This window comes from Tetrao urogallus (genome assembly GCF_951394365.1).
Source record: "Tetrao urogallus genome assembly, chromosome: 7".
Classification (NCBI taxonomy): domain Eukaryota; kingdom Metazoa; phylum Chordata; class Aves; order Galliformes; family Phasianidae; genus Tetrao; species Tetrao urogallus.
Genome location: NC_136820.1, coordinates 4,587,765 through 4,596,563, shown reverse-complemented (window position 1 = coordinate 4,596,563; position 8,799 = coordinate 4,587,765). Strand labels below are relative to the sequence as shown.

The window sequence follows — 8,799 nt, the reverse complement described above, 5'->3', positions numbered from 1 at the left end:
AAAGTAGGTATACAGATAATTTGGAGAAAATAGAGCAATTTTTTTTTTAAGGAAGATTAAGTTAAGTAAATTTAATTGAAAAATATTGTATCTAGATATCTCATCTTCCTGCTAGTGAAGCTGGAAATTAGGATTTTTTCCTACAATACAAATTGAACCGTAGGACAGCATTTGTACAGTGTGTAGTGCAGGATGTGTCTGTTCATTAATCTTTGTCTGACCTCAGAAGAGAAACAGATTCCAGGAAAGCGATTAATAGCTTGTCCCATAACTCATTAACATCTGATGACTAACTCTTCAAATGGCCCAGCTCAGATTTGAAGTACGTGAGCAAGTGTGAAAGCCACCTCATTACAATTGCTGCAGCAAGAAGAGTAATGACTTTCGCCTTTACCTGTCTGTTGCTCCATGGTTCTGTGCAGCCTGACAGGGACTTGCTCTGGCTCTCTGGCTGACAGTGCTGCACTTTGCAGTCTGGTACTGCAGCAGCCTTCCAGAAGCTGCCCGCTGTCCTGCTTTAGCCAGCTCACTTCTGAGGATTTACCCAGCACAAAACGGTCACGTTGCTGAATTGAGGGGACCTTCTATTCTGCCATCTTCGCTTCAGGGCAGTATGCCAACTGTAAATCTTTGCATCTGTAAGTCAGGAGTGCCTATCTGTGTGGCTGCTAGAACCACAGGACGGTAGCTGTGCAGACATCCTGTCACGCTGATAACATCAGTGTCACCATTTTTCAGTTAGCTGTGATTTACGAGCTGTGTGCCAACCAAGCTCAGTGCTGTGGCAGTAGGCTGGGACCTGGGAGGACAGAGCCTCTTACAAGTTTTCCTTTGGATGTGCTGATTCTTATTGCAGTGTCTCAGTTTCTTAACCTTTGAAGGGAATTCATCTCTCAAAACCATCTTGAACTCTTCAGATCTAGGTAGTCTGGGGTGTTTTGAACAAATTCACTTCACTTGAGCAAATGAATACTGAAGTAGTGATCACTTTAGAATAGAGATTCAGAGTAAGGACATGGAGATTTTAAACTGGAAGAGGGTCGATCTAGACTAGGTAACAGGAAGAAATTCTTTACTGTGAGGTGGTCAGGTGGAACAGGCTGCTCGGAGAGGCTGTGGATGCCCACTCACTGGAGGTGTTCGAGGCCAGGCTGGATGGGGCTGTGAGCAGCCTGCTGTAGAGCCTATAGCAGAGGGTTGGAACTAAATGATCTTAAAGGTCCCTTCCAACCCAAACTATTCTGTGATTGTTTAGACCCTGGGTGAGTTGCTTTCCTGAGAGTTTGATACGGTTCCACTAGGAGGGAATGGGATATGACCTTGTGCCACACACAGACATTTGTTCTTTAGCCAATGGTTATCTCTAGCAGTAAGAACTCAGCATGGATGGGGAAAGTGAAGTATGTATTGTGTTTTATGAACAGAAGCCCCAGTGCACATCATGAGAGAGAGTGCTGGATCAGCTGGAAACTAGAGTCCAGCTTTGTGAATTTACAGTCTAAAGGTGATTCAGGTCACATACGTGTTCTGCAACGAGACTCCTGGCATCTCCTCAATCTTCTCTGCCACTGAGGGTCATGCTCAAATGTTCTAGCTATTTATAGTAATTAATTTCACAGTTTCATCTGGTCTTCTGTTGAACAGGTCTGCTTTTTCAGTCATAACTGTCAGCCACGTTGCTAAAAATGTATTTACACTGGGTGGTGTACATCAACTTGTTCATGGGATCCGAGGATGGGTTCTGCTATATGATGACTGAAACAGCTCGCATTGAAGTTGTGTTCTTTCCCTTGCTTGTCCTGGAGGTTTGTTATTTAAAATCACATCAGAACAGGAAGCTTTTGGAGATGACTTTCTTTGAGTAAAGCCCAGCAGTACTGATGTTCTGCCTGAGCACAGCTTAATGCCCCAGCCTGTACTGTGAGACTTTACTCCTAAGCCAGGAAAAAACAATGCTGCAGAGACCCCGGATCCCAGCAGGGCCCTGAGCTATTTATTTCTGTGGGCCTGACACGCTTAGGAAGTCCGTGTGCCTCTGTAGCCACTTGAAGTTCAGTGCAGAATCTGTCAATGGATTAGGTTGCACGTTTAGCTGTTATCAGATAGCCAGGGTAGTGGTCAGCAGCGTACAGATGGAGTGCTTGGGAACTCGGGGAAAAGAAGCCACGACTTGAGGCAAGAAGTCATTGCTTCAGATAAGCAAATTCCGTGATGCGCATCTGCTTCAGTGACCTCAGCATTTAACTGCACTTGCAAATTTAAGATGTTAAGTAAAGCATTCATGGTGATATCAGTTATTTCACCAGAAAGTAATTGCTCCTTCCTTTTCCTCCAAATATTAACCCCTTTTTCTACTTTTTAACAATTAACTGGTTTCATTGGAACAAACAGTGAATATTGGTTTTCGTTATTTTGACTTTTCTGGTTAAATAACAGTGATACCTAAAAGTTAGAGATTCCTGTTTGTGTACATTTGCTAAGGGGAGGAGAAAAACAGATCTACATTAAGTTTGTGGTAATTGAAGTGGCTTTAATTACCTGTCAGACTGCTGTTGTTGAGTGGTGTTACAGGTTGAAACAGCAGATCTCTGGTGTGGCTGGCAGGTATTCACCTTACACTAAATCTCAGCATTTTGGATGGAAGTTGAAATGTGCCATTTCAAGTAAATGTATTTCATGTGTTGTTCATGAACTGCCATGGAAGTGATGGCATTACCACGTGTTAGATAAGTTGTTCCTCAGTTTGGGAATGTAGAAGAACAGTGCAGCATTAAATGAATGTGGAGGTATACATGTGATAGATAGGTACTCTGGGGTCCTTTATGGTAATATTTCACTGTCACAACTCCCATCCTAATTGCCTGTCTGTGTTCAGGTGGAAGGTAAAAGGAGGAAAAAAAAAAAATCAACCTCTTTTAAAGAGAAACAGAAATGTTCAAACAGGAAAGCAGACCTTGGTAGCCTCTGATCGTTACTCTTACAACTCCAACTTTTTTTGACCTCTGCTATTCCTTTGCTCCCATTCTCTCCTTGTTTTTCTTTCCTCTTGCTAGCAGTGTCACACGTACCTGCTTGTTTGGAAGTTGTGCAGGAGAAAAAAATAAGTGGAACATAAATGCATGAAGCCCTTCTGCACAGGGGTGATTAATCAAATAAACATTGGGAACATGCTTGTTAGGTTTTTAAATCCTTAGCTTTGTTTCTTCTTGTTCTGTGGTAGAATGTCAGAGGTGGAAAAGGAAACCGGTGGATTTTGGTGCTGAGAGTTCAGTTGGGAAGCGATGGGATGCTGAAGAAATGGTGTTTGTATTCTTAGCAGGCCTGGGGCCAATAAGCTCTGAGTAGACACAAATGTACCAACACACAGAACAGCCGCATCTCTCTCACTGCAGGTAAAGCAGCTGCCTTAGCTGTGCTCCAAGGGAACACGCAGGCAGAGCTGGTGGGAAAACCAGGTGATTCCTGCCAGAGGATTGCTCTTCCTGAGCCTCGTTTTAGTTCTGTGGCCTTAAAAGCTGTGCTGACAAAAGAAAGTATCTTAATTTATGGGTTGAGATCTTGAGAATTCATATACAAGCTCTCCTGCTTTTCTCTGTTTTTTTTTTTGTTGTTGTTTTTCTTTGTTTTCATGCAAGCAATATGCACAAACTAGAAATCAGTCTGTTAGACAGTTAGTTTTAATGGGTAGCTATAAAAAGGAAATGGAAAAGTGCTTGTGTGTAAATCAATTTTATTTTCCTGCTTTCAGTCCCTCAAGTGCAGCCACTGATCACGAGATGTTACCACAGAACCTACCTCAGACTTCGCTTTTGCCGATTCGTTTCCCGCATCGTTATCAATCTCTCCAGGAGCCCTGCAGACACTCTTGAAAGTCTCTGGACGTATTGTGCCATCGTCAAAGCATGATGACCTAACGTAGGTCAAAGTCTGGAGCATTGATCCAGCTGGCAAAGATAACGCTGCCTTTTTGTTTGATCGGTATCACTTCTGAACTGACTTCAGAAAACGCTCAGCTGGCCTTTATCTGGCAAAAAGATCTTCACTTTTCTCTCTGGTCCTGGAAATATTAATGGAATACAGTCATGTCTACCCAGGACGAGAAGCAGATAAATAGCGAATATGCTGTGTCCTTGCTGGAGCAGTTAAAGTTCTTTTATGAACAGCAGTTGCTAACTGACATAGTATTGATTGTGGAGGGTACGGAATTTCCCTGCCATAAGATGGTTCTTGCAACATGCAGCTCATACTTCAGGTAAGTATTCAAATCAGGGCTCCTTCATTGAAGAGAATCTGAGGTATCTGCTTCTGTGTGTAGTTGAGGTTAACTGAGTAACAAATAATGTATTGCAGAATGTTTTGGAGTGAGGTGAGAAAGTTAAATATATATATATATATATTACATCAGAAGAGTAACATACTTTTTCCAGCATCTTGTGACTTATTTTGGAGTTTTCAACAGGAAGTGTGAAAGGAAAATCACATCTGCAATGGTAGTATTCTTCAGGGAGTTGATTTCAATCTTAACGAACTTCTTACTCTTCATACTTAACCATGTTGTTCCCCTAGGTGAGGTGACTACAGGTCGTTGAGACTTGGCTATGGAAGTGTCATTGCCATGTTCATCTCTATTTTCTCAGCAGAAGTCTGCTGTAAGGAGGGAGTGCCGTGCAAGCTCGTGCCTTCCTTTTCTAAATCATCCATTTGTTTTTTTTCCCCTCTGCTCAGCGGTGAAGCCTGGGAGTCATGCAGTAGTGTAGCTTTTAATTTGGGAAGCTATTCCAGGATTAATTATTTTCACAAATTTTTGTCCCAGCTATTGTTTGTGTTCATTTTTCTTCATTTCAGATGAATCTGGTACGATTTTTAGCAGCAAGTATTTTGTAATCACTAGATAATGATTATTGCTGTTGGCCTGCTGCAGATGACACAGTTCCAACTGTCTATAAAATCACAGCCACTGGAAGAGTGGCCAGACTTAGTGTGGGTGGCTCTAATCATAAGGTTGGAAAGCTGTCATGAGTCCATGCAGTGTGAAGCATTAGAATATGCAGTCAGATCTCTTATTCATACGTGTTTTTATTATTTATGGAATGAGGTTTTGGCACTGGTTGAAAGAAGCATTGAGCTCGTGGTTTTGTCATACTCTGTTTTTTTTTTCCTCTGCTTTGGTTTACAAAAAGATGTTCGGTTCCTAAATTTAGCCTTCTTATGAAAAATTGATAGTCCTGAAAGAGGCTGCGGGGAGAGGGGGAAGACCCGAAAGGCATCTCTTAGTGATCCAGCCATCCTGTAAGCAGCAAGCTGACCTTCCAGCTTTGTGCTCGAGCACTGCTACGACTGCACAGCTTGGGCACGTGCTGCTTGGCTGTGTCTAGGCGTGCTCTGCAGCTAGGTTCTGTAACAGCTGCCCCCTTAGTTTCTATGATGAGCAGCCTCTTTGGTGTTCTTTAAGTGTCTTGCTTAGCTTTAAAAAGCTGCCTGGCAAGTTGAGATGCTCACGTGGCCAGTGGTTCCACCTAAAACACAAGGTTGCCCAAGTTAAGGAGCTTAGAAGAGGACAGAGATTGAGTTGGGGCAGGAGGAGGGCAGTGGGTGCTGCCTTTGGGCCAGGTGCTGCTGAAATGGCTTTGCCTGGGGAGCACATCTCCATGCTGCCTTCACCTCTGCAGCTGCAGGCAGAGTACAGGGTGCACCACTGTTCCTTCAGACTCCTCTCAGATCTGGTTTCCTTACCAGTTCAAAATATAAAGAAACTGAAGCTGAGTTTATCATATAACTATTAATAATTGCCTTTCTGCTTTTTGGGAAGGTGCAACAGAGATACTTTAAGGATCTTTTTTTTCCTGCCCTTGGTTCATTTTTTGTCTACAAACTTGAATTTACTCTACAGTGTGAACGGTATATAAAAGCTTCACAGAGTGCTGATGCTTGCTCCTTTCTCTGACTTTCTCATCCTCTCAGAGGAGCACGCTTTTGGTACTTTTTTTTGGGACTTACGTTTATGCAATGGGCTGAGCTGTTTCTTTTCATTTTAGAATCTAAAATCACTGTTATCTTTAAGCAGCACATGCTGGAGTGTGTTCCTTCCTTCTTTTCAGTTAACGGAGAAAGCTTGCAATTCATTAGTTCTCTGGCTATTGACACAGATTAGTTTGCATATATAGATAGATAGATACGAAATAATTCTACAGAAGGCACTGATGGTATTTTTTAAATGTTCAGTACGAGTGCTTTAATACTGGATGGTAGCCTGAGGAAAAATCTGTAAACAGGCAACCAAAAAAAACCTGTTTGCCTTTTAGAGTGTAATCACTGAAGACTTACGAAGTGACTGTTTACTGATGGTTCTTGTCTTAATGTGTGTGTTCTTCTTCAGAGCTATGTTCATGAGCGGGCTAAGTGAAAGCAAACAAACACACGTGCACCTGAGGAATGTGGATGCAGCCACTTTACAAATTATAATAACGTACGCATACACGGGTAACTTGGCAATAAGTGACAGCACAGTAGAACAGCTTTATGAAACTGCCTGCTTCTTACAGGTAGGAGTGTTTTACTTTGTGTGAAGTAACTGCTTTGATTTCGGAACTCTTTCTTCTTTGACTTGTTAGGTTTAGAAGCTTCAGAATACTCTTGTTCAGTTTACTTAGTATAGATAGACAGCAGTTGCCTGCCAGATACGTTTCATGTACACATCCCTCCTTGCTTTATTGGCCCTCTGGAGGGTGGCAGCAGAACAACGTGCAACACTTGGGTAATTACTTTCTCAAACAGCCATCGTAATGTAACGTACAAAATCTGCATGAATCCATTGAGTTACTGCTGTGTTTTTGTGTATATTATGTTATTCCAGGCCTAAGCTCTGCTGTTTAGCCCAAAACACAAATACTTTCACCTGCTGATGGAAAGAGAAAGAACAAACTGTCTGTGGCAATACTGAATTCTTTTCTTTTTGCATTACAGGTAGATGATGTGTTACAACGGTGCAGAGAGTACTTAATCAAAAAGATCAATGCAGAAAATTGTGTGCGCCTGTTAAGTTTTGCTGATCTCTTCAGCTGTGAAGAGTTAAAGCAGAGCGCTAAGAGAATGGTGGAGCACAAGTTCACAGCTGTGTACCACCAGGAGGCTTTCATGCAGCTGTCACACGATCTGCTGATCGATATTTTGAGCAGCGACAACTTGAACGTGGAAAAGGAGGAGACGGTTCGTGAAGCCGCTATGCTATGGCTGGAGTACAACACGGAATCACGGTCGCAGTATTTGTCCTCTGTTCTTAGCCAAATCCGAATCGATGCACTTTCAGAAGTAACACAGAGAGCCTGGTTTCAAGGCTTACCGCCCAATGATAAGTCTGTGGTGGTACAAGGACTGTACAAATCTATGCCCAAGTTTTTCAAGCCCAGGCTTGGTATGACAAAAGAGGAGATGATGATATTCATTGAAGCTGCTGCTGAAAATCCCGGTAGTCTTTATTCTTCTGTCTGTTACAGCCCACAGGCAGAGAAAGTTTACAAGCTCTGCAATCCTCCTGCTGACTTGCATAAGGTTGGAACACTTGTAACTCCTGATAATGACATCTATATAGCAGGGGGGCAAGTTCCTCTGAAAAATGCAAAAACCAATCACAGTAAAAGCAGCAAGCTCCAGGCTGCCTTCAGAACTGTGAATTGCTTTTACTGGTTTGATGCACAGCAAAACACTTGGTTTCCAAAGACACCGATGCTCTTTGTTCGTATCAAGCCGTCCCTGGTCTGCTGTGAAGGATACATCTATGCAATTGGAGGCGACAGCGTCGGCGGAGAGCTCAACAGGAGAACGGTCGAAAGATACGACACAGAAAAGGACGAGTGGACCATGGTGAGCCCGCTGCCCTGCGCGTGGCAGTGGAGCACGGCGGTAGCAGTTCACAACTGCATTTACGTCATGGCACACAACTTGATGTACTGTTACTTTCCCAGGTCAGATGCCTGGGTAGAAATGGCTATGCGACAAACAAGCAGATGTTTTGCTTCAGCTGCCGCTTTTGGCGATAAAATATTCTACATCGGAGGACTCCACATTGCCAGCAACTCTGGCATAAGGCTCCCAAGCAGTACTGTGGACGGGTCTTCCGTAACTGTGGAGATCTACGACGTGAATAAAAACGAATGGAGAATGGCGGCTAATATCCCTGCCAAGCGCTATTCTGACCCGTGCGTGAGAGCCGTTGTCATCTCCAACTCCTTGTGCGTCTTCATACGAGAAACCCACATGAACGAGAGAGCGAGGTATGCCACCTATCAGTACGACCTGGAACTTGATCGCTGGTTTCTAAGGCAGCACATATCGGAACGCGTGCTGTGGGACTTGGGCAAGGACTTTCGGTGCACTGTAGGAAAGCTGTATCCATCTTGCCTCGAAGAGTCCCCGTGGAAACCTCCAACGTATCTCTTCTCACCAGATGGAGCGGATGAATTTGATCTGGAGGGGGAGATGGTTACTTTACCACCTGTACAGCTCCAGAATTAAGACTGCGCAACCCATTCGGTGTATGGTTACCTTGAAATAAATGATTGTGAGAAGTCTGAGAAGAAGAATGTCCAATCGGTCCTTCATGAGTTGTATTTTTATGCCCTACCAAATACTTGCAGCAGTTCAGTATGAATTGATGAAATAAGCTGGTATGCTTCCATAATCTGAAATAATATTATCTGATAATTGAGAAACATGTATGTATATCATGATCTTAGTCATCTGACTTGTCTAAAGAATTAATTTCTAGTTCTGTAAAGCCTGTTTCAGGAAAACTAGCTTCAG

General features: G+C 43.1%; 1 protein-coding gene across 1 annotated transcript; it reads left to right on the top strand.

Annotated features, from left to right (window-relative positions):
• Positions 1-4,082: 4,082 nt before the first annotated feature.
• KBTBD2 (kelch repeat and BTB domain containing 2) lies at positions 4,083-8,511 on the top strand (the record flags this gene model as incomplete). Its single annotated transcript, XM_079538470.1, has 3 exons — positions 4,083-4,252; positions 6,377-6,542; positions 6,964-8,511. The coding sequence occupies 3 exons, from the start codon at positions 4,083-4,085 to the stop codon at positions 8,509-8,511; spliced, it is 1,884 nt and encodes a 627-aa protein (XP_079394596.1).
• Between the last annotated feature and the right edge of the window lie 288 nt (positions 8,512-8,799).